Source organism: Pteropus alecto, unplaced genomic scaffold, assembly GCF_000325575.1.
Source record: "Pteropus alecto unplaced genomic scaffold, ASM32557v1 scaffold179, whole genome shotgun sequence".
NCBI lineage: Eukaryota > Metazoa > Chordata > Mammalia > Chiroptera > Pteropodidae > Pteropus > Pteropus alecto.
The window spans coordinates 665,178-686,962 of NW_006442112.1; the positions used below are offsets into that span (position 1 = coordinate 665,178).

A 21,785-nucleotide genomic window follows, 5' to 3' on the forward strand; every position below is an offset into this window, starting at 1 on the left:
GCTGGAAGCATGAAATAAAAACTAAGTTTCAGAAAATGCTTTCTGAGAAATTCTCAAATATCATCAAGAAGAATAAACAGTTAACTTAGAAAGAAAAACAGAGCTATAGCAATAGAACATTAAAGAACAATACTGCGGTAAGGGTAGAAAACACATCTAAGGTTTTACCCTTGGTATTCAGCTTTTTAAAAGCAAAAAGGTCGTGTATATCAATTTGCAGTATACTAAAATTGTGTTCAAAGTTTATTTCAAGTCACAGAAAATATACAAACTAAGACAACAGAAAGGACTTGTTTTGTTCTGAGAGAAGGTGATGGGAGTCCTCCACCTGGCACCAATTTGAGTCATTCAAGGGTTAAGGATGTAGAAGCCATCTTTTTGCAACATTTCAATAGAGTTATATAATTAACTTCCAGACTTGTTGCCAGGGATTTTTGAAAACCTGTAAGGAAAAGTTGGGAGAAAGCCATTAGAAGTGGAGACAAAGATCTCTTCACCAAACATCAGGGGAAAAAAAAATAAGGTCAGGGAGGGAGACTATATCTAAGAGCAAAACACCAGGGGGAGATGCCTAAGGTGTCTGGCTCCTGCCTCCCCAAAGTAATCATCCTTTACAGCAGGGTTTCTCAACCTCAGCACTACTGACATCTGGGGTTAGAAAAACTCTGTTAAAGGGGAATGTCCTGTGTATTATAAGATATTTAGTAGCATCTCGAGTCTCTACCCACTGAATGCCAGTAGCACAACACAGCCCCTAAAATTCTGGCAACTATAAATGTCTCCAGACATTTTCAAATGTCCTGTAGGGGGAAAAACTGTCTCAGGCTGAGAACCAGTGATCTAATGGTAATAGTACATAAGTCTGTCAGTGACAGCAGAGATAGATCAAAACTAGTGAGGTATAGGATGGAGGGAGAGCCAACATTTTGGCTACAGTATGCAGTGAACAGCACATGCACATTAAAACCTTGCCTGTGTAAAACTGCATAGCACTACATGCACACACCACACACACACACACGCACACAAATTAATGTAGGTTTAAAAAATGGTAAAGACTGAGTAAGATCTGCAGTCTAGTTAGCAGCTATGTACCAATTTCAATTTTTCTGATTTTGTACTACAAATCAAAAAGGTACTGTAAAACAGATTCTCAAGATGTTATCATTGGAGGAAGCTGAGGGATGAGGCTCTTTGGACTATTTTTCCAACTACCTGCGAATTTACAATTATTTCAAAATCAAAGGTAAAACAAAAAACTTTTACCCGTGGTTTATGTGTAAGGCTTTCATATGAGATATAAACAAGAAAACATTTAATGAAAGGACTTTCAGAAACATTTCTACCTCCATTACCCCCCAAAATTTTCTCACATTATAGAGAACACCTTCTCTGGCATAAATAAATTTCAAAAAGTAAAAGGAAAGAAGTTTTTTTTTATTTCTTCCTCTGCATATAAAAGGTAATCTATGCTTTTACTAATACCAAAAAAGAATGCCTTGGGTATCTGAACTAAAAGTTAAAGTACTGATCAGACTGATAGCCTAGCTAGCCATTCATCTATGACAGATATGATGCATATTTCTAGTCTGGATGTTTTAATGACATTACAAATATGAATTAAAATACGTTTAGTAAAGACTGCTAATTAGTATAAATGAGTTCACTCTTATATGATAATATATGGATGGAAATTATAATACAAATGGAGTAAAAAGTAGAAATTTAAAATGTGATATTCTAGCTGACACTGGGACAATGTAAATATTTTTTAAGTTTATTGGGGTCACATTGGTTAATACAATTATATAATTTTCAGGTGTACATTATCATTTGACATCTGTATATTCTATTGCATGTTTAACACCCAAAGTCATTTCTTTCAGCTACCATATATTTGATCCCCTTTACTCCCTTATCCCTCCCCCTACACCCCTATATTTGGCCCCCTTTACCCCATCTACTTCCCTCCTCCCTCCCCCACCCCAGTAGTAACCACTACTCTATAGTGGTCTGGTAACCACTAGTCTATAAAGGACAATGTAAATTTTAAACTGTTTTTAGAAAACAGAATTGCTAAAGAAATACAAGATGTTGTTGGGAAATTTTAAGAAAGAAAGACCGATATATGTTCAGGTCACGTGATTATGATCCCTTTTACCTGACCAATGAGAAAGAAAAATAAGGACAGTAAGTGTAGAGCAACCTCTAAAATGTATAGGAACTGATGGGGTGGTGGACATTCATGATTTTAATTATGTGCTGTAATAGTTTATCCTTAAAATATTCAATATAAAATAAATACTGGGAACTAAAACATGTATACATTTTATTGAAATGCTTTGTATTTTTTCCATTTATATGGAACAGTTTGGGGTAAAATAACATAACTGACTCTGAAAAAATATACACTAAACTATATTTAGAGGTTATGTCTGGGGATCAAGATTGAGGAAGTAGAGCTTTTTACCCTGAACTTTTTACATTTCTTTATTTGATTAATTTATTAAATTGATTGTATGTTCCTTTTGCCATTAAGAAGGAAAGGTTAAAAAAGATTACAACTAATTCAACAGCTGAACAAATGTCCTGTAGCCTTCCACTATCCCAGTAGGGGCTGACCTACTGAGGGGTAAAGAGTCCAGCCAAGAGGAGTACAGGCCTTGGAGTCTTGAAATCAGGAGAGTCCTGTTGGTTAAGGTTGGAAGTATATACCCCAAATGCATAAAGAGCATTTCTGACTTAGGTGGGGTAGGTCTGCTCACCTTTCAAGGTGCTCCAGTGGATTTCTGTATTTGTTCCTTTAAGATCAGGATACTCTGCCTCTGCTCAGGAGGCAGCATGGCAATCTGATCTGCAGTCAGTTGAAGAACCTGCATGATCAAAGCAGCCTGTGCAGAGAGAAAAATAAAGGTAGTGAATTTTAATGATGACATCTAAAAACACAATGCCAGTTTCTGTCCAAAAAAGGAAGGATATTTCACACATAGAAAACAGCACCCCTCAATCAACCCAAACTAAACAAAAACCAAAACCAGCTGGTAGGAAAAGGTACAATGAAAAGCACAAGTACAATAATACTCAAGATTAGAAGGCTCAAAACAGACACCTTCACGATCCCAAAGCTCTTGAAGACTAAGGTGGAATCTATGATCCCTGGGAAGTCTTCAGTTTTTAATCCTGTTCTGAAAATCTCTCTCTTTTTCAGAAGTTTTAGCCTTTCCATCAAATACCAGCTCCCCAAAATGGTCAAATATAGAAAGAGAAAGATATTTGTGGGGAATCTGCTACTGTTTTTAGAGATAAGGTAGAAAGGGGCTGAAAAAAGGGATTTGGATTTTCAGGTCAATGTGGCCTGCACAAATAACTGCTATTGGCAGATGAGTCTGAAATATAAGATAAGCTGCCATTTATATACATCCATTTAAGGATTTTTAGAACTGGCTCACAAATTTTCAGTTAACAAGATCACAAAGAATTCTAAGAGTAAATATCACTTTGAAAGGGACTCCGAAAACTCAGGACTTACAAATGGTAACTACAAAGAGGAATCCAGAAGATTTGTGCATATGGAGGCACTCAAACAGTGTTGTTTACCTTCTCATGGTCCTGTGGAGTGACTTGATTCTGGCCAGGACTAAAGCCACCAGGCTGACCTCCAGCCTGGATGTTTGCTCCTTGCATGCCCGCTCCCTGCATGACTGGGACCTATGTGCACAAAGAGAGATGAGGAGAGATTTTTCAGAACTTCTCACATAGGTAACCAGAATCCAGTAATAGCAATGTGAAAATATATGATCTGATTATGGATATGAGTAAGAAAAGCAAATTAATGACTCTGAAGATTACTTCCTACTGCTAGCAATGGCAGAAGGCAGGGTTTAGGCAGAGATCAACTAGCAAGTTAGACACATTTGCTTACAATAGTTCCAGAATCAACAAATATCACACAACACAACTGGATACCATCAAATTAAGTAAAATTCAGCCACATAAACACAAAACTGAGAGCACCTCAGAAACTAGTGCTCAGTGGAAACAAATGAAAGCCTATGGAGTCTAGAGATAATGCATGCTGGTCCACTGGGGAAGCTACATTCAAAGGATACCACCTCTAGTTCAATCGGGCATAGGCGGTTCATATCAAAGGGGTCATCTCTATCCCACGAGTAAGGAAGAGATGATCATGATGGCAGAGGCAGAAAGGAGATGAGAAGGCCTCTGGGGAGAAGACTGCTATTAGCCCAACATTTGCTTTTTGTAACTTTCCAGAGAGAATATGCAGCAGGTGCTTTCTGCTAAACAGAGACCAAGAGATACGACCGACCCAAATTAAAAGAACAAAATGCAGTTATATTGGACTTAATAGTTTTTATGATCTTCGGTGAGTTCAATCTTTGGGAAGACTACCAGAACCCAAGAAACAGGCCTCAGAGCACATAGAATAACTGTTGAAAGGCCTTTATGGTGGAGTTATGTTCGCACTCAGGCACTCACCTAGAGATCAGGTACTTTTAAACACAAATTGTTAACAAACTTGTTACCTGCTTCCCCAGCAGGTTAGAAGCACCAAAGCATTACAGAAATGTGGATAGGCTCTTAGGAGTAGATACCATGATAGCAATGTGAGGAGCCAGGTGACAGTCTGACAGTGAAGGAAACCAAAAACGAGGAGTTAACTATGCTTTCTATTATAACATATACACTAATGGGGACATTTAATGATGACCCTGAGTAATCTAAACAATTAAAATCATTTTTTGTATCCTGTTTAAAAAGGGAAAGAAGCGTAATACACTTTAGAAATTATTTTTCATTCAAGTAGTTTAAAAACTTGATAGAACAATTTTATTATCTGGAACATTCATTTACACGCATTAACTCATTTCCCAAAGACATCAGAGAGATAAAGCATTAGTATAGCTTTGTATAGATTGCTATAATATTATCATTTTCTGTTCTTTATCAATACTGAATCCAGAGACTCTTCTGAACTTTCATAATCTGTTACAGATCCAAAACATCCCTGAGAATAACCTTTTTGAAGCTTCACTCGATACTAATTTGAAGTACTGTAATGTGATCTGACCATCCGCTAATTGCCATTTAAAGTTTCCAGGAGTGCTTGCTCTAGGCAGACAAGCAATAATATGGGTTATCATACATCTAGGTTTGCCTAAGACAGTCCCAGTTTATGCTTTTGTCCCAGAGTAATTACTTACAGTGCTCTCACTCTCAAACATGTCCCTCTTTGAATTAAGTTATATAATCACCCTAGTAATAATGAGTCTTTTACTGGCAAGTTTCTAACTTAGGTATATTGGAGTTAATTTTAAAATCTGATTTAAAATCATTAAGGGCATACTGTTAAGTAAAAAAACAAGGCACAGAACAGTGAAAAGAGGGGGAAATAAGAATGCATATATATTCATATTTGAAAAAATAAAAAAATATATTTTTACTTGCTAGAAAGATACATAAAAGTCTAATAAAAGCAATTATCGATAGGAGAGGGGGGTCACTAATATGGGGAGGAAGTAAAGTTTTTGTGGTATATCTATTATATATGAGTGAATATATTTTATATATTTATTTATAAGTGAACACATTGATTTAAACAATTTTTAAAAGGTTTGAAGATTTTTTATTTGCTCTACCTCAGATCTAATTAGCACTATAGAATCTACTAATGAAAACTATATAAACCTAATATTACAGAGTGAGTTCAAGTGTTAGCAGAAATAAAGCAGTGAGACATTACCCAGAAATGGTCTTTCAACCATTATTTTCAACATCTTTCTCCACAGAATTATCGACAGAATTACATAAGCACGTCATATAATTTGTTGTCTGTCTCCCCAACTAGAATGCAAGCCCCATGGTTTCCTTCACTGTCAGACTGTCACCTGGCTCCTCACATTGCAGGGAAGGGACTGTTTTGTTCACACTGCTATATCCCTAGTACCTATAGCTCTGTCTCATACATAGTAGGTGCTCAGTAAATATTTGTTAAATGACTAAAAGAATGCATAAAAACCATTATTATGAGGGTACTGATCAAAGAGGGCAAAATAAACATCAAGGTCCACGAACACATTTTTTTAAGAAGTATGACTTGAAAGATAATAATGAACAGTCGTCTTCTACACATACCAGAAACAACATACTCATATTTCATATTAAAGAAGAGGTAGACACACACATACACATATGCAGCATGCAGATAACAGGACAGAGTGTGGTACAATAAAAAAAAGAGTGAGTCCTATTCCTTGCTCTACCACTTTTTAGTTGTGTTAATTTAGACAAGGCAACTGAATTCTTGGGTCTGTTTCCAAACCGACAAAATGAGAGAATTGGATGACTAACATGTTCCATTTCAGCTGACATTTTCCTTCCCCCTCTCCCTTTCTCTCTCTCTATCTGTCTGTCTGTCTGTCTGTCTCTCTCTATCATACACACACACTCACACACACTCACAGACGAGGGGAGGAAGGCACAGAAGCACATGGAAGAGGAAAGAGAGACAAGTACAGAGAGGAAGGAGGAAGACACATACAGGAAAAAGGAAGACGAAGGGGCTTGAGACAGATGAAGGTTCTAGCATATAAAAACCTAGGGAAGATACACACATATCTCCCCACAACTAAGTGGGGGCGAAGAGGGAGGAGATGACAACTCATAGACCATCAGAGACCACCATGTACACATAGCTGGGGAGAGCTAAATAAAGAGAAAGCAGAGATAAGAATTTGGTTCAACAAGTTTTAAGGTGAACATTAGTAAATTACCTTTCATACTCTACTGTTCACTTAGGCTATGTAATGAAAGCAAATTAAAATAGGTTTATATAAACCTAAGATTATCCAAATGGCCACGAAGAACTCTTCATATTCTCTAATGCAGTGGCTCTTAGGGTTGTACATTAGGATTTTTTTTTTTGGGGGGGGAGGTTTTTCAAATGACCCATGCCTAGATTCTCCAGATATATTTTCAGGGCCTCTTCTCTGAATGGAAGAGGTCCCAAAATTGTGAGACAAGGTTGCTCCTTTGGACTATATTCCTGGTGGCCAGAAAATCACCATCCTAAGGGACAGAGAAACTAAATGAAGGGAGACTGTAATCGTTCCTTTCTAACAAGCTGAGAAATAGTCCAAATCAGAAAGCAGTAATAATTAGGCTCAATAATAAATTCCTGGATAGATCAAGATTTCACATAGAAGCTAGAAGTGAAAGTTACACTTACCTGTCTGGATCCCTGGGGGCCAACTGCGCCCATGTTAATTGGATTGGGACCCTGGATTCCACTAGGTATAGGGCCTCTAGGGCCAGGGACCGGGCCCCTTGTATCCATGCTTCTGGCCTCCATCCCTCTGACTTCCATCGCACGGGCCTCCATCGCACGGGCCTCCATCGCACGAGCCTCCATCGCACGGGCTTCCATCGCACGGGCATCCAATCCTCTGGCATCTAATCCTCTTGCCTCCATGGCCCGTGCCTCCATGGCTCGTGCCTCTATGCTTCGGGGATCTCTTCCACCTATAAAGTAAGGTGCGAGAAGACCATCAAGTAGCTGTTCACCTTTATGGCAAGAAGAACCAACAATCCAAGATAGAAATCTATTCCTCTAGTCACATCCCCACCTAACTACATGAGACTGACTGCTTTCTCTTCTCCAATTTCTCAGATTTGCAGATAAACCTTAAAAATACTTACCAATCCGAACACCCTAGCATTTTTTATCCCAGATTAGAACCTAAGACAGCTGGGTTTACCATCGGCCTACAACTACCAGTCAGTCTTGTGACATGGTCTGCTCTTCTTACCTCTGCCATCTAAGGGTGGACCCCTCTGATCTAGCATGGGTCCTCTTGGCTCTGCCATCAGAGGTCTGGGCTCAGCTAATGGTCCTCCCCTCATCTCATGTGGGGGTGGGCCACGGCTGTCATGGCCAGGGACATGGTGCATGGGTGGACCCTGATGAGGAGGTCCCAGGTAACCTCTAAAGATGGAAAAAAATGTTATATTTTAAAACAGAACAAAACAACAAGATAAAAGTGTCAACCAGAAGACCAATAACTAAAAATCAGACAAAGAAATGATGCAAACATCAGTCTATGAATGCTAAGAGAATAACATCAGAGATTGAAGAAAAGCTATGGAGATGTAAATCAACATATTCTAGAATTCCATATTTGGTCAGGGCACTTAAAATTAAGAAGGAATTAATGGATATCCATTATAGATAATAAGTACGCTTAAGGACATGGTTACTGTATGGGTTCAAATCTAGGCTCCATCACTTATTACCTGTGTGATCTTGGGCACACTTACTTAACTTCTCTATGCCTCAATTTCTTCATCTGTAAAATGGGACTGACATTAGTATCAATTTCATAGGGTTGTTGTGTGGATTTAATGAGATGATTTAAGTTAAGTACTCAGAGCAGGGTCAGAGGCATAATCCCTATTAATATCAATTATGATTTTATTATTATTGCCATTATGATTACCATTACCAATAAAGAATGTAAGTTTTTCCTATTCCGGTATATATGCTAGAATTTCCAATTTCTAAAGATGGAATAGCCATGGTTAGTTCAAAATGACATACTCAATTACACGGTTCTGCCCAAGGAGAGGTGCTTAATCTTGGACAGCAGCCAACAGGTAGAACCGGTATGGAAAGACTTTCTTCTCAAAGCAAGGGCAAATTCTGATTCCTCTAAGCTTTTTGTTCTATGTCATTGCTTACCTAGGCTCTACCTCTCCAGTTACAGAAAGTAAAGTGCCTCCACGTGGGTCATTCGGAGCGTCTCCTAACAGACCTCGAGGAGTTGGGACATTGGCAGGCAAGGGCCCACGCTGCATAGCTGCTCTGGGGTCTTGCATCGGCACTGACAGGGAAACAAACGGGGAGTTACTGCTGTGAAGGACACATAAGGGAAAAAGAAATGACTCCATATACCACTGACAACATAATTCAGACACCTTAGAGTGGGTGAAACCTCACCACAGCAGACTCCTCTTGCAGTTCAAGAACAGAAGAAAGGTGTAGGCAGAATCTGTGCCATGTCAGAGGTATGGATGGAATTATGTAAAAAGCAAAATGGGGAGCAACCTGCCAAGGACTAGCACTGTAACCTGAAGAAACTTATGCTCCTGGTTTTCCTTAAAATTAATCTTAGTTCAAGGACCAGAGTCACAAAAGAGAGGTAGGGTCTTGGCATATGTGAATACTGCCATGGCTCTGCAAGAACCTGCTGTCTCCTTACAGACCGCTATTCCATCCAAGCCTCCTGACACCAGTAGGGAGGGAGTACAGCCTCGGACAGATGCCCATATCATCCATGTTCTCTGCCCTGTGTGAAGAGGTCAATCTTAGGCTTGTGGCCCCAACAGGAAAAAAATTAAAAAACAAAAACCCAAAACACTACCCTTTTGGGTTCTGAACGGGAGGATGACTGCCAAGCAGCCCTTGTCCTCTCAACGTCCCACCCTGAACACCACAAGCCAAAGGAAACCCGCAGATACAATGGGTACCTTGAACTCGCTCAATTGAGGCAGGCCCGGTGGGTCCCACAGGCGAGTGCTGTAGGGTTCCTAGGTAAGCAGTAAGTTCAAAAGGAGAAAGAGCAGACACTTAAAAGAGCTTGCACACACATACAGAAACATACACATACTGACACTGGAGATTTACATGTTAGTTAAAAAGCCAAGAGTTCATTAGTTTGCCCTGGGCTACAACATCTTCCTAAACTGTGTTCTTCGGGATCTGAAACTGTGTCACTTTGATGAGATCATTTCCTAGTTGAAACCTGTGGGCCACTGACTAGGCAGGAATAACCAGCCACTTTCAATTTTCACCTCTGCTACTATGATTCTCTCTAAATCACCTTATGATACCATTAAAAAAAACCAAAAATATTAAAAGGATGCTTCTGACTCTCTAGTTAGGTAAAGAATATAAACATATGTCATAAGGAAAAATGAAATAAATTATACTGCATCTAGAAGGCAAAATTTATTCTGGAGAGGCCCGTACCAGTACTATTTTGGCCATATTTTAAAGCATAAAAATTTTTGCTATCAAAAAGTATCAAACAGGAAAATGCAATGAATGAACATTAGATGAGAAAAGAGAACATTACTCCTAAAGAAACACTCTGCCACTGCAAGTGTTTGATAACAAATAAACATCATGACAATAGCAAACAAAGACCAATGAGAAGATGGCAAAGGCACCAACACTAAACAAAGGTGGCAGAAGGCAAGAGAAAGTATTTTCTTAAACATCTCACTGTCTCCTTTCACCATTATAAATGTGCAAAAAAACCAAGGATTCCAGAAAAAGACAAACTAGGTACAAATGAAAAGCTTCTTGCTTCCTCTGAGGGGTAGAGAAGGAAAGCTAAAAGGAAACTCATCTCACTTTGTCTCCTCCTGAAGAGAGCCTTGATATACCTTCAAAATTTGAGTAACTTCCTTTTGTTAACTTTTGACCAAAAAGTTGAAGCTAACTATAGCAGGAAAGATGTCTTCTGGAAGTGTATATTAAATAGCTCTAGCTTGATGGATGGCTTGTGGAGAGGTAAAAGTATGACTGAAATCCCAATTCCTCCTCACTACTGCAAAATTACTTTGGCGCACATACACAATCTACTGATTAGCTGAGACGGTGGGGCACACTAGCACAAAAGCATGGGCTTCTCAGATGAGGTACGTAGCCAAGAGCTTGTTCCGTTGTCAACTATCTGACAAAATTATTAGTCTGTCAATTCAGTAACCACCTCAGTGTACAAACAATAGTCAAGGAGTACAGTACATAGGCCTATTTCTTAATATTTTGCTTTAAAAATAGGTTTCACTTACAGGCCACATGTTAAGAAGAAGTAACTTAAGCTTCTTTCTGCTTGTCCACAGAAGTTCTTTTTCATCACAAGGACATGATGAATAAGAACAGAAGACATTGCAAAGTATTTTTGGAAGTTAACAGAGGGAGTGTGGATTGACATAAGAGGACAGATTCTAGAATCAGGGACTTTGGAATCTTAGCTCTTACACTTAACGAGGTGGAAAAGATGAGCACACCCACTCTAGTCTACATTGTTCAGATATCAGTATTTACTTACCATGTCCCCTTGAGTAACTTAAAACTCTGAGCTTCCATCTTTTTACCTGAAAACTCAGGTGCTGCCCCTAACTCACAAGGTTGTTTATAAAAATTAAAGAGCCTGGCCTACAGTATTCACTCAGTTTTATTGTTAGTTCCTTCTGTCTTCTCGCTCTCTCTCCTCCTAATGTTGTTTTCAACGGAACCATTGCATTTTCTTTTTCTTTAAACTCCAATAACATAGAGAAATAATGTGGAGATTTTGGAGCAGCTGCCGCTATGGTATCTAGTGTTACTGCCAAAGTATAACATACACCTATATAGGCTTCATAGACCTTTGATTCCCCCCTCCCCAGTTTTCTCTGGGGTTTCAATTTAGACTTCAACATACCCAGATGCATTATTACAAGCTCATTATTAAAATTCCTTACTCAGTCAAGAGATATCCAGAGGGAGAGTGAATCATTTCAGCAGAATCATTAGACTATCAGGAAAAGGTGATATAAATTAAATGGAAACTAAGGATCCACTTGCTTCGTCATCAGTTCTTGTAGAACTGGGCTCTGAATCACTAGTTGGAAAGTCTAGACCAGTGGTGTCCAACGAAATTGTCTGCAATGATGGAAATGTTCTATATCTGCAATATCCAGTAGGGAGGGTATCCACTAGCCACATGTGGCCACTGAGCACTTATAATGTGGCTAGTGTGAATGAGGAACTGAAGTTTAGATTTTACTTCATTTCAATTCAATTTCAATTACTTTAACATTCAAATAGCTACATGTGGTTAGTGGCTGCCACATTACCATCTTAGATAGTGCAGCTATAGAACATTTCCAAGTCCAGTCCACATTAGTCAGACATTACTATTTATTTACCTTGTCCCCGCTCCATGGACACCGGTCCACTTCCTGGCATTCCAACCTGGGCCTGCATTCCTCCTAGAAGATAAAGGGCCAGAAAGAAAACACAAATTAGGACAGTGGGGAAAAAATTAGGATAGTGGCTAACAAATTTTCTCTCTCTGCCCTATAAGCAGCAATCTACAAGGGAAGATAACTACCATCAAACAATGCGGTTATGAGGAAGGTGGAGTTTGTTAGTATACTTTAGGCTTCAGTGACAGAAAAGTGAATTATATGAATATTTAATCCCATTGGATACCAATACCTTGGCGGGAAGTTCTTCTGTAATACAGGAGAACAAGGGCACTTACCCACGTAACTCCTCTCACAGGAGGCAGTAATGTTCTCGGGCATTTTGTAAATGTGTGGGTTTACAGTTTTGGTTGTGACAAAGATTTGTGGGGTCAAAGCTGGTGTTTCATGAGAACCCAACAGGGATACTAGATGTCCTATAATGTATGAGATAGACCCACAAAACCAAGAATTACCTTGTCTTGCAAATTTCTCGCTTAACACACGAATGAAAACCTGTATATTGTCACTCGAATTTAAAACCTAAGTCTGTCTTATTTGTAAACAAAAGCTTCTTTGCCCTGTTTGTGTGTGTGTATACATTTACTCAATTTTCCAGAAACTCAATTACTGAGTAAATTATGGGTACTGTATTTTGTTTTGTTAAGAACTTTACCAAGAGTTTTCATCATTTCAGAAAATCACATCACCAATGTCAACAATTTTTGAGTTGCCCAAAAAAAAAAAAAACAACAAAAAACCAACAAAAAAAATCAAGAAAACAAAAAAACCCCACAAACCTGTATCTGTCTACATTTGCAGACATTTTACTTTCATGGTATAGGTGCAAGCACCTGACTACTACCTTTTGTTTTCTAGTGTAGTTATGCCTGAACACTTGCATATTAAAAATATTTTTTCTTATAATTTTCTTTTACGTATCCTTTATGATATAGTTAAGACATTATACTGCTTTTTTTTTTAGAAAACATGTTAAATAGGTTATATTATCTATGCATTTCATTTCAGGATAGTAAAGAGTCACTGCAACGTATCTGTTATGAAGAAGGGCCACTGGGTCTAACAGAGTTGAGAACCACTTGTCTATTCTAACCAGTCAGGGTATGATGACTGCTGTACAAGGAATAATCATGTACCACAAGTCCTTGTCTGGTCCTTACCACAAAGCAATAATTCTTTTCCTCAGAGGAACAATGTATGCTGCGAGTAGGGAGAAAAGACAAGCTTAACTGTTTGCATTAATATTTACCTAAAATGTCAACGTTCACTTCACGTTCTAATTCCATTTAACATGTTAGGCATTTAATAGCCATGGATAAAAAACCTGAACCTGCTAGCCCTACCCCTGCTACTAAGTAACTGTGATTTTGAACAAGTGATTTGATAAAATTAACATAATTCCAGGCTTCCTTATCTGTAAAGAGGAGGAGTTGGCTTAAACCAGTGGTTCTTAGAATATAGTCTTCAGATCAGCGATGTCAGCATCACCAAGGACTTGTTAGAACTGCAAACTCTCAGGGCCCTACCTCACACCTGCTGCATTAAAAGTCTGGAGATGGACACCAGCAATCTGTTTTAATAATCCCTTTATGTGATTCTAATGTACACTAAAGTTTGAGAACCACAGATCTAATTGATTTCAAAGCTCTCTTCTAGACATAACATTCTATGATTTATTCAGACCACTCACCAAAACAATACAAAGATTTAGGATCTGAAGAAAATAGTGGCAGGAGTTATAGGCATAATTTCTTATATTAATGTGACACTACTTTCTTAAAAGACTGAAAAACTTCACAATTCCACCAGCAATGTATGATACCATATTCCCCACCAATAATGTCAACTCTCTTTGAAACTTCTGCTAGTCTGCTGGGTTGAAGTAAAGTGAAATCTCGTTATTTAATTTGCAATCCCCTGACCACAAATGAATTTGTTTTTGTTGCCATTTGGATTTGCTCTTCTATGAAGTGCCTACTCATTTTCTTTACCTACTTTCCTAATGGGTTGTTACCCCTTGTACAAGGGACCTCAAAAATCTTAAGTGAAGTTTTAATAACTTCAGAAGTATAAATGCTACAAACTCACAAAAAAAATCACCTGAAAATTCAATTATTTAAGTTCCTTTTACATTCTTTTTTTTCCTTTTACACTTACTTTCAACTTTTATATTTATTAATTCCCTCTTCTTGGTATTTTTAAAAATTATTTTTCTAATTATTTAAAACTAGTAGGTTTCCTTTATTCTTTAATAATATAGGCATTTAAGGGTATTCATTTTTCTTTAAGTACTGCTGTCACGATTTCCCATACTTTTTTTGTATAAAGTGTACTACTTTTTGTGGTCCTTTAGATAGCTTATAAATTTCTTTATATTTTCTATTTAATTCAAGGATTACCTAGAGTATGTTCTTTAATTTTCTAAGTAAAATTTTTTTTAAGTCACCTTTTATTCATTTTTAATTTTATTGGCTTACAATAAGAGAATGTAGCCTATAAAATATTTTAAAATTTGTTTTTATTTTATGGCTAAGTACATGGTTATTTTTTTATTTACTGTTCCATGATCATTGCTGGGGGGGTACATTCTCTAATCAAAAGGCACCTTCTATAGATTAAATTAAGCTTATTGATTTCATTATTTTATTCCTTGTCTCTACTTATTTTTTTGTCCATTAACACGGCTGATCCACAGTGTGTATGTTAACAGTTTGTGACAATGTAAGTACAGAAATGGAGAGCAGACATTTAGAAACTTTTATAGCAATGTGACATTGTTTTGACATCCAAGTGTGTGATCAGTGCATCTATCTCACTGAACAGGGTATTTGGGTGTTTTTCAACCCACGTAATGAATGAGCTGCACATGTCTTGGTTTGTATACTTGTCATGTGTAGTAGAACCACATTACAATTTGTGACATTTTACAGTAAATTATACACCTAAAACTCAAAAATGCATAAATTACAGAATCCATTTCTTTCACTGAAAGATAATTTATCTATAACTCTATAGGATAAATGAAAATTGTGAGTAAGCTGGAATTTAAAAATCCCTTCTTCCAATTCTTGTCGACTTTACTCTGTACAAAATAGAACAATTTAGATTAAATTATCTCCCATGAGTAGTATTGCAGCCAATCTAACCCAAATTAGGTAAATGAACAAGCAAGTCTGCTGCACAAAAACTTTCAATATTGATATACATCATGTGTTCATATAGGTGTTTCATATGGGGAATTACTATTTCACCCATAACTTTTTTACTTAACTTTATTGAATGATGAAAATCTACAAGTGAAATAGCAATACTCTGTAATTCCTATATATACACGTTCAATAAACATATACAGTTTTAAAACTTTTTTATTTTTGTCTTTGGTCTGATTATATTTATGAAATGCAATTTTATGTCTGTTAACTATAAGAAGAAGAAACATGACCATGTATTCTTTTTTTTTTTATATGCTTTTTAACCTAATCTAACAGTCTCTGGCTTTTAATGGGAGAACTCAGTCCATTCATTTAGTAGAATCATGACTATACGAGATTTTATTCCTTCTCCCTTACTCTACATTTGTTATTACTTACTTCCGTGTCCTTTCCTTTTCTCTGTATTTGCTGGCTTGATCTAGTTTTCATTCATTCTAATTTTCCCTTCGTTAATTTGGAAGTTTTACTGTACTTTTCCACCTTACTGTCCTGTTCAGACATATAGAATTTATATATAAGAAATCAACTATTTCCTCCACCTAGGATACATACTTCTTAGTAGTGTGTTAATTTTATGTCAATATCTATCCCATTTGCTATAATAAAACTTTAGCAAAATACCAAAATGGTGAAGATTGTAAATGAAACCTACCTCCAGGAGCTAAGGAACCGGGGCCAGGTCCGGTTACAGCAGTTGGTATTTGCCCTGGTACTGGAACTCCAGCTTGAATAGAAGGTTGCATCAGAGGAGGTGCGCCGTTGACATGCATTCCACCCTGACCAAGAGAAAAACCATAGTATGCAGATGTCTCTCTGGAGAAGCAACATACATAGTCTGTGATCTTAAAGAACTCTTCAAATTGACACCCCAAATATTCTATCAAATACCCTTTTTGTATGGCATGTCTCATGTAGCATTAGATTTATAACACATTTTGAACAGAAGTTGCAATACATGTGAAGAGCCTGGTTATAGCATTGTTAAGATACATCACATTCTAAAAGCTGAGACTGACAAGTGTTATCTGTGTGGTGAGGCTGCAGATAGCACCTATTGTTGACTTCATGACTGGCACGTGGCAATAAGAGTAAAAAAGAAAAGTACTGTGAAGCAAAGAAGAAAAAGAGGAGACTGGGACTTTTTTTTAAATAAAGAAACTGCTGGCAATCTGCATTTTTAAAATGAAAAAAAAATTTCTTTATTGATCAAATCTTTTCTCATCCCTGTCCTCAGATATAATTCTGGTTGGGGGGGGGCGGGGAATGTCAATTTTTTTTAATGCTACATTAAAGCTTCTGGAGGGAAAGGGAATGTTATGTTTTAATCTGTGTATTCCCCAGAGGACTGAGTAGTCCCTTGGAAAAGAAAGAGTTCAATAAAGAATAAAAGTTATAAAAAAAAATCACATGTACTCTCATAGAACACAAACAAAACTCTAAAACAGAAAATTGCATAGTGAGGTGGCTAAGAGAAAACAGGCTATGAGGTTAGACAGAACCAGGTTCAGTTCCTGGATTTGCACTTATGATTATATTATTTTTGGACTAGTTAACCTCTCTGGGTCTTAATTTATTTCCTTTCTATTTCTGAAAAGTATCTATTGAATTAGAGTAGGGGTTAGCAAACTATGGCCCATGGGCCAAATCTGGCTGACTGCCTGGTTCCCTAAATAAGGTTTTATTGGAGCACAACTACAAACATTTGTTTATGTATTGTCTGTGGCTGGTTTCACATTCCAACAGCAGATATAAGTAGTTAGGACTGATTCCACGGCCTGCACAGCCGAAAATATTTATTATCTGGCCGTTTACAGATGTTTGCAGACCTCCGCCTTAAACCTTTGTACCATCCATTCAGTTATTCGCCTCTGCCAATCTATAGGTGAAAAATGGTAGCTTATTGTACTTTCTGTTTACGTTTATCTTATTGTGAGATCGAACACTTTTTCATATATTTAACATATATTTGTATTTCCACTTTTGAGAACTGTTTATGTCCATTACATACTTTCCTACTGGGTTATTGGTAATTTTCTTACTAATTTATGAGGTCTTTTTTGTTTATTATGAAAAACTCCAGATATATAAATTGTACAGAAAATAAAATTAACCACGCTGCTTAGGAAATACATTACATATACAATTGAAATCTCCCATATGGTCTTCCCCAATTGCACCCAATATCCTCTATTAGACAATCACTTAAGAATTTTTATAGATGTTTTTAAATTTTATGTAAATCACTACATCCTGAACATATTCTTTGCAACTCACTCAACATGTTTTTGGGATATATGCAGCAACATATTTCCCATATTTTGGGAATACTTCCACGTTCACTTATCTTCACTTCTGTATTATACATCTGTATTATCACATTGTTTCCGTTCTTCTTCTGATATACATGTTTCTAATCTTTCACTATTATAATGTGGCAATAAACATTCTTCAACATGATTAAGGCCTGTTAAGTAATCAGCCTATTGCCCATCACGTGTGTGGCAAATACTTTTTCCCAATTTGTCATTTGTCTTTGGTGTTTATTCCTTTTTCTCCATATAGAAATTGTTCAGTTTTCCGATGTACTGATTTTTTTTATGGCTTCAGGGTTTTGTGTCACACCTAGAAAGCTAGCTTTACTTTTCTCATCGGTAAGAATAAAGATAATAAGAGTGCCACCCTCATATAATTGCTGTATTAAATGAAATGATGTATATGGAATAACAGTGCCAACCATAGTGCCACGCATGCACATATACATGAAATTAGCTTATAAAGAATGGCATACAGGAAAGAACTCTTTGTTCTAAACTGGGCACCCAATCTATATTCATTCAGATGTCACATACTCTGCAACTTAGAAACTGCTTTTATGCCTAGAAACCGAAATTATCATCTCTGGCTCCTATTCTTTTTTCCATATATCCTCCTGAAATGAAAATGACATTTTAAAACAGGTAAAAGAAATGTTAAGGGGTAAAGGCCTACCAAAGACTGGGCCTGAGGGGCCTGAGGATTCTGCTGGTTCATTGACACACTGGCTCCTGAGGCAGGCCCAGCACTGTGGATTGCCTGTGGGTTGCCTGCAATTAGCGTTGGGATATTTGTCTGACGATGCAGAATTTTCTAAAAAGTAAAAAGACAAGTCTATGAGCTATCTGTTTAATAAAGCAATCAGGCAGTTCCTATCATACTCAAGGTTTACTCTAGCATTTCCATAGAAGAACACAAAGTACTCACCAGAGCAATCTCTGGATCCACAATTCTCATCACTACCTGAGCTTGCAGCAAAGCATAAGCCAGTTGAGGGTTTTGGAGCAACATGTTCCTTGCTTCCTGGGGACTATTCTGGACACAGAGCTGAGAAGATAAAACAGATTCATCACCAGGTTACATACTTATTGCTCAGAAATTGATAGTGATTTAGAGCCATTCCGATCTGAGAAACATAATATTCCAGAGGCTTTTAAAGCTATTATTGTTTTTTGCATAGCACACAAAATCTTGGTCATGGCAGGCAAAAGAAAGAAGAGGCATTTCAAATACCATAATACCATCATTTAGGAAAAAAGCCACATTTTAATATCACATTTGTTATCTATAGGTCACAAAAACCCAGCCAGATTGTGTTGGTGTGTTTGTGTACAAAAATGGAAAGCTCTTTGCACAAAATGTAAAACACACTATGCACATATGGAATACTGAAGGTGCAATAAATGGTGGTCAGTAGGCACACCTTCTATTTGAACTCAGGGAATTATTTCCATTAACTAGAAAATTTGATGTGATTGGATTTATTCATAATTTAATATCTCCTCCCACCTTCATTTGCTTCATCAGCTCAAACATCTGCTCTGGTGGAAGACTGGCAACTGCTTTGCTAATGGACTCAGGGGCATCCTCAGGACTGATGGTCTCTCCGTAAGGTGACTCAATGACAGGGGCACCAGTGCCAAGGCCTAATCAGGAAGAAAGTATAAAAAAGTTAAGGAGGCAAAATAAAGAGCTAAATCATACCAAGTATCTACTTTCCAGCACTGCCATAAGGACTTGCTGATAACTTTCAATTCTCTGGAGCTGAGAAATAAGTGATTTCTAAGTTTCTTATTTCTGTGGAGGAAAGTGACAGTGTATTTTCTGTTCTCAGAGTAAAACTAGGACCAGGATGACATAGGTGGACAATGTTAACTTATTATTAGGGAATAGGCATATTAATTTCCTTTGACAAGCCATTTCAGAAGCAAAAGGTTTACATAGAAAAAGATGCTAATTTCAAAATGGAATTCCTGGATCTATAACCTCATAAAAAACAAGCTTAAGAATGTCTTAGTATTCCCATCAGTTACAGATTTGGTAACATAGTTACAGAAGTGGTAAACACCAGTAACGTATTTAGCACTACTACTTGTTTGGTGAGCCTGAATTAATTTCTAACTGGAATCAACTCCTTGGAAACTGAAGGACTTCTAAAGTCAACTTTACTTTGTTTCTCAAAGATATAAACTTTCCCCTCAAGATAATCATTATAAGCAAAATAAGCCAGACAGAAAAAGTGGAAAACCACATGTTGTCACTTATATGTGGGATATAAACCTAAAAGCAACAAATGAACAGGACAAACGGAAATTCATGGACATGAACAATAGACTAGTGGTTACCAGAGGGTAGGGGCAAGGGGGAAGGTAGACAGGGTAAAAGGGGTCAAATATGTGGTGACAGAAAGAAATCTAACTATGGGAAGTGAACGCACAATGTAAATATATATATAAATATATGTATACACACATACATATATACCTTACTGTCAAAAATGTACAGGTGAAACTTACTAGATTTTGTTAACCTATGTCACTATTAAAAAAAAAAAAAGACTGAAGAAAAAAAGATACAAACTTTCCTAATGCACCTCAGGTGGGTCAAGTAAAGAAGCTATGTGGGTAACCATTTCAGCAGATGCTAAAACATATCACAAATAGAAAAATCTTCATTGTTACATCTTTAGTAACTCATGTACATACAACTTGGGTTTATACTCACTCTTCAGCTCTTCTTTGTTCTTTTCACTGGCAGCATTGTCTACTCGAAGTGCTCTCCCACTGAATTCACGCCCATTCAGGTTTCGCATGGCACTAAGTGCTGTCTCTTGGTCTTGGTATTCGCAGAAGCCATAACCCTTTGGCTTGCCTGTCTCCCTATCATATACCAATCTGGAAAGCAGAACCAAGTATCAGGCACAAATGTTACATACACACAGGGTTCTTGCTAACATTGCCATGTTCTAATTTGGTCGATTGTAAGACAAATAATCGTATCGCTCACTGAAATATTTTTTAAACATTAATTGAAAAAACTTTTTCAACTACAGTTGACATTCATAAACTTTTTTTTTTTTAAATGAATCTCTCTCCTAGCTCAGTTGACAAGATTTTGCTGGGCAGGTCATAAGGGCCAGCAGCTTCTCTATGGCTAGTAAAGGGGATTTTGCTCAATTTGGTGTGGTGGGAAAAGATCACACCCAGCAGTGTTGTCAGTAGGAGTGACAATCCTCGTAGTGGTTGAGCATGAAGCTATGACTGCTCATAGCTTCACTAGCCTGAAATTGTAGTCATTGTTAGAGAAAGTACAAAAAAGTTAAGGAGGCAAAATAAAGAGCTAAATCATACCAAGTATCTTGCTTGACTGTGCATGTGCAGCAGATTCTGGGGAAAACCCAATCCAGTTACACATATCTGGGCAACCCTAATGCTGAACACTCATGCACAGGAAACACAAAAGGGCCCAGCAGAGAGTAAAAGCCTGGGCATATTTGAAAATGGCATGAACTTTGAACGCCGCCGGCCATGCCCACATTTATTAAAAAAAAAAATGTATCTTTTAGTAAAAATGAATGTGAATTGCATGGTACGTGAATTACATTGCAATGAAACTATTATAAACAAACAGGGGAAAAAAGAATGCATGTAAAAAGTCACCAGTAAAAGCCTTGCCATTATTACTAAGGGCCAAATTTGTGGTGATTTTTAAGAAATTCCCAGCAGGTAGTGAAAGGGAATCTCACCTGAAACTAACAACAGGTCCAACCTCAGAAAAGATGTCCTTTAATTGCTCTTCAGTAGCCTCATATGGAATGTTCCCCACTAAGGAAGAAAATAGATAATATATTAAAATTCTGAATTCATAACCTAGATTTTTAGTAAGAAAATGAACAGTACCTACTTATCTCACTTAAAATGTAACAATTGGCTCAACTGTAACAACAATGCTCCTCCAATCCTAGTTCCAAGATTTCAATCTTGTCTGCTGATTTTAATTGCAAGATAAACCACTGCGACTAAATACAAAAGGTGACATCAATTCTCAGGCTGATCTGACAAGCGTTAGATTTTCCTTAATTTTGGTGAAAATAAATACTTAGGCATCAGTATTTATCTGAAAGTCTGCTAGTCTTATCAATAACTACTAAAAATAGCAACATTGTAATTTTAAAAAACTGACTCATATGTCTGTATTTACACATACACT

General features: G+C 37.2%; 1 protein-coding gene across 1 annotated transcript in view; it reads right to left on the reverse strand.

Annotated features, from left to right (window-relative positions):
• Window positions 1-213: 213 nt before the first annotated feature.
• Window positions 214-21,785, reverse strand: part of CSTF2 (cleavage stimulation factor subunit 2) — a 22,453-nt gene continuing 881 nt past the window's right edge. Inside the window, exons 2-14 of the mRNA XM_006920702.3 lie at window positions 21,322-21,400; window positions 20,301-20,470; window positions 19,086-19,222; window positions 18,504-18,623; window positions 18,252-18,389; window positions 15,916-16,039; window positions 11,992-12,054; window positions 8,756-8,897; window positions 7,827-8,002; window positions 7,247-7,539; window positions 3,598-3,708; window positions 2,766-2,891; window positions 214-442 (exon numbers count right to left, since the gene is read on the reverse strand). Coding sequence (XP_006920764.1) covers window positions 2,769-2,891; window positions 3,598-3,708; window positions 7,247-7,539; window positions 7,827-8,002; window positions 8,756-8,897; window positions 11,992-12,054; window positions 15,916-16,039; window positions 18,252-18,389; window positions 18,504-18,623; window positions 19,086-19,222; window positions 20,301-20,470; window positions 21,322-21,400 — 1,676 coding nt within the window. The 3' untranslated portion in view covers window positions 214-442; window positions 2,766-2,768. The remainder of the gene's footprint in view (window positions 443-2,765; window positions 2,892-3,597; window positions 3,709-7,246; window positions 7,540-7,826; window positions 8,003-8,755; window positions 8,898-11,991; window positions 12,055-15,915; window positions 16,040-18,251; window positions 18,390-18,503; window positions 18,624-19,085; window positions 19,223-20,300; window positions 20,471-21,321; window positions 21,401-21,785) is intronic.